Genomic DNA, 4,204 nt, shown 5'->3' on the forward strand with positions numbered 1-4,204 from the left:
GAAAATTTGTAATTGATAAATAAATTGTGACTTATAATGTTTTTGATTTGTGACCGATGGAATAATTTGTGACCAATTAATTTGATAATATGTGACATTGTGGCTTATAAGTACGCATCTATGATCATGAATTGTATAATTGTGATCTTAATATATTTAATTAATAAAATATACTTAATTAATTAGTCAATAACGGATCTTTGAATTTTGAAACTTAAAACTTGAAAATTGAATTGTTCCAACGTTAAAAGAGAGAAACAAAGAGTACGATTTTCTTTGAAGAAGAAAGGAGATTCTTGTTAAGACAAGAAAATGTGAAGGGCACACTACAATGTAATATGGGAAATCTTTTTCTAGAACCAGAAGACACGCAGCACAATTTTGGCAGCTTTTGTACTTAAAGGCACCACAATGGCATTGCGTAAAGGCAAAGATGGCCTAATCTCAGTCCTTGAATGGGCAGATCAACTCAGAGTATAAATGACTCAATTTTCTTGAACTGGCCACCATAACAATTTTCTTGAATTGACTATGGCGGGATTGAGTTGCGGGTTGGCTTGGGTATGGAGTAGCAATCAAGCTAAGAGTTTACTGTTAATTGCCTCAGTTCTTGGAATGAATAATGTAGAGAAAAGTCATATTTTTATTAACACCAGAGATCTTTAAAATCTTAGGATTACCTAAGTTGATAAAGAAGCATGCCGATTACAATAACATGTAAACGGTTAGATGAACACCATCCGAATAGTGGCCAAATTGGAATGTGGACTTCTTACACTCAAACTTGTTTGGTCCCTTAATATAATCGACTTTTACCACTAACAGTACACAAACATGATTTTTAACCTTAGAGAGAAGCTTTCGAAGACCATTTATGCTGCAGTGAGTAATGGTGTATTTAAAACTCCGTGTCTGACAGGTCTCAATGGACTTGAAACCTTATAAAGAAACATATGCCTTATATTCTTAAGCTACGCTTTTCAACGCAATTCAACACACCTCGAGTATTTTCAAGACTTCGTTACAAGGCTTTGACAAATCCCAGATTAGTCTACAATGTATGACTTCATAACTAAAATATATTAAAAATAACATTGCCAAAGCGGCAGGATTACATTAATATTTAATTTTGCTGCATCCAAGGTACTTGGAGCTTTATCCAATAAAGTATCTACGAGGAACAACCTTCCGATTTAACTGATTTCCCAATTTCACATTATCATAATTCATTAACAACATCAACCCTTTTGTTTTTCTTACTATTTTGACATCATTGAACCCACCGCTCCAGCAATTAGGGTTGTGGGATCCCCAAGAACTGCAGAAATCACAAACTGTAGAGCAAATCCAGCCACTTCACAACATTTTTGAACTTTTCCTTTGCTTTTCTTATGATGAGTTTGCAGTGTGCCGTTCAAGCTAGGAATCCTCGTCTCCAGGCTCCTACTATTCCCTCCTCCATTTCCCAAATATATTTCGTGCCAGCTCTCAACCAACATCTCCCTTACGCACGCCACGTGCAAATTGTACTTCTTGCACGACGACCTATAACTCCAGCTTCTCCCCTTTCTCCCACACCTATGACACGGCGCGCTAACTTTCTTGTACAGATAAAGTTTCACTTCACCGTCATCCAACACCATAGGAAGCTTAGCGCAACATGGATGCAGATCAAATCCGCATTTCTTGCAGTGGTACACGAACCCTGTAATATCCTTCTCACAAGCGTTACAATAGCGTGCTACATTTCCAGGAGGTCGCTCAAGGAACTCGAAAGAGCACTTGGTGTAGAAAGGGTGGGATATGGAAGAGGAAGAGATGGCACAGTGCATGTGCAGATCATAGTTACAGTCGTTACACTTGTAGCACGAGCCAATCCCGGCTTCTTTGCAGCCATCACACTTGAAGGGGACTTTCGTGTATTCGGATTCGAGAGTGTGATACGGGTGGCTGAAGTGAGAAATTGCATCGTATTTCATGATTTGATCAGGCAAGAAATTTGAACTCGAGTGGCTGATATATAAAGAGAGGAGAATAATGTTCTTTGAATCCTAGAATGACTTCAAGTCTTCATGATATATGGATTAAGATCACAAGTTGCTTGCACGAGAAGCAATTTGAGGATTTATGCTTGTTGATGATGAAGTAATGCGTTCCAAGGGGACATAAGGTACATAAGAATATGAATTTTTTACTTTAAATGAAGATTTATCAATACACTAATATATATTCCCGAAACCAAAATAAATAAAGAAAGGAAACAACACACAGTTGGATAATATTTGGCTTTAGGAGTTGAATTATTTATTCTATAATTACGTAGCAAAGAATATTTCTTGTGGATTAAAGAAATTTATTAAGAATATTATGAGAGAGAATTTCAAAAAGAATAAGAATTCGGCAACTTGAAAATGGTTGTTTCATTCATATATATAAAGAAGATTTTTTGGGTCTATAATATTAGTTTCTTGGAGTGGAGGGTGGTATCAAGGAACAAATTCTTTCGTTGTTCATTCACTTATTTTCAGTTATAACTTATAAGTTTCACTTAGCTTAACTAGAAAAGCAAGTTTATTTTCTTCTACCACAATAAGATGACGTCAAAAAGACTCTAACTCGACCCGACCATTAGAGTATGATTGATGACGTCAAGTTTATTTTTTTTTCTTCTCAAGCTTCTTGTTTTGATTAAGAAATGCCTTGTTGCTTTGGCGTGAAAAACATACACAAGATGGAATAGATTCCAAGTATCCTATAAATGTTTCTTAACTGAGAAAAAGAGTCCAAAGATGGCGAACTTACACGCTATAAAGCTAAAATTAATTGCTTTTCGTCTTCGGAGACTACAGTTAGATCATAATCAAATGTTTAAGCGATTTTCAATGTATAAAATGATACAAAATTCTCAATTATTAAAGGCATCGAATAAAGTATGTGTTTCTGTACAATAGTACAAGGTTTATTTTCTGATATTATGCTTTGTTTTTCCCCTGTTCATCATCTTTATGTACAGAAAAAAACAGAAACATATGTAGTCTGGAATATTTCAGTAAGTGCATTTGGAATTTGTACTTAGGCAAGAATCTCGTTCTTACAATTTATCAATGTAAATTTCCAGTCTTTTTGGGTTCAAAACTTGTGAAAATCATAATGAAGATAATCAGATAAACGTTGCCAACACACCCTACGAATACATGCTTCATATCAACATTATCGTGAAACCTAAAGTTCCGAAACAGTAACCCAAAGAAGATTTTTAGTTCAAATTATTGAGCTACCTCAGGTTTTCTGGCTGCAAAGATACAGCATAAGTCGAAAAATTAAGATGATGAGAAAAATTCAAGTAGAAGATAACTTCTGGCTCAGTTCTTTCTCCCATTTTGCATTTCCTCCGAAACTAACTGCATGAGAAAACATAAAAAAAATGAATCAATCGTGATACTAGATAATCCAGCAGGTCAAAAGCTGTGCTTCTGCAAGCTATAGTGGCTACACAAATTTTATTTAATCTGGTGCAGCAGAGTTACATGGTTTGATTATTAAAATAACTTTATTTCTTCAATAGAAATCAAGAATGTCAAATTGTTTAAAATAGATACTAGCACCATCTGTCTCAAATATAAGAAATATAGCGAGAGAAACAAATTCTTCATGTATTATTGTTAAAGGTGAACAACTAAAGAACGCAAAACAACCAGCTAGATGCCATGTATTGGCACATAACGAATATAAAGATTACACCGCCTTCATACATACAGGCAAAAGTGAACAGAGGGAAAGGAGGGGAGGGGGGGGGTAAGATGTACTAAACACACACACAGAGACAGAGAGAGCGGTGAGAGCAGAAGGAACAAACAGAAAGTGAGAGCTCAGGGAAATTTCTTCTGAATGTTGTAGAAGTTAAAAATAAATAAGAAAGAAAGATGTAAAGCAGAAATGAAATGGAAAGGTAAAGGAAAGGGAGATAGCAAGGAATAACTGAAGAAGTGTGTAACAAATTTCAAGGCTTTCAGATGTTCTATTAATTTTCCCCTACCAATACTCAGGTACATTAAACTTATATGAGAAAGTACAGAATGGCAAAGGAAGAAGCAAAAAATATGCCCTGAACTTAGAATGCTCGCTGCCGTAATTCTCCATTAGAAGTCTAAAATTTGCAAATAGTTCATAAACCTCACGAGAACATCTCTGAACTATACATCCA

At 35.3% G+C, this 4,204-nt stretch overlaps 1 protein-coding gene across 1 annotated transcript; it reads right to left on the bottom strand.

Annotated features, from left to right (window-relative positions):
- Window positions 1–1,021: 1,021 nt before the first annotated feature.
- On the bottom strand, window positions 1,022–2,363 carry LOC111381428. The gene has a single exon (XM_023005208.1). The coding sequence runs from the start codon at window positions 1,977–1,979 to the stop codon at window positions 1,260–1,262; it is 720 nt and encodes a 239-aa protein (XP_022860976.1). The 5' UTR covers window positions 1,980–2,363; the 3' UTR covers window positions 1,022–1,259.
- Window positions 2,364–4,204: the final 1,841 nt, after the last annotated feature.

Source organism: Olea europaea, unplaced genomic scaffold (assembly GCF_002742605.1).
Source record: "Olea europaea var. sylvestris unplaced genomic scaffold, O_europaea_v1 scaffold2303, whole genome shotgun sequence".
Lineage (NCBI taxonomy): Eukaryota > Viridiplantae > Streptophyta > Magnoliopsida > Lamiales > Oleaceae > Olea > Olea europaea.

Bases quoted from the DNA above. Each gene is read 5' to 3' on its own strand.
- LOC111381428 (XM_023005208.1), bottom strand. From the start codon at position 1,979: ATGAAATACGATGCAATTTCTCACTTCAGCCACCCGTATCACACTCTC.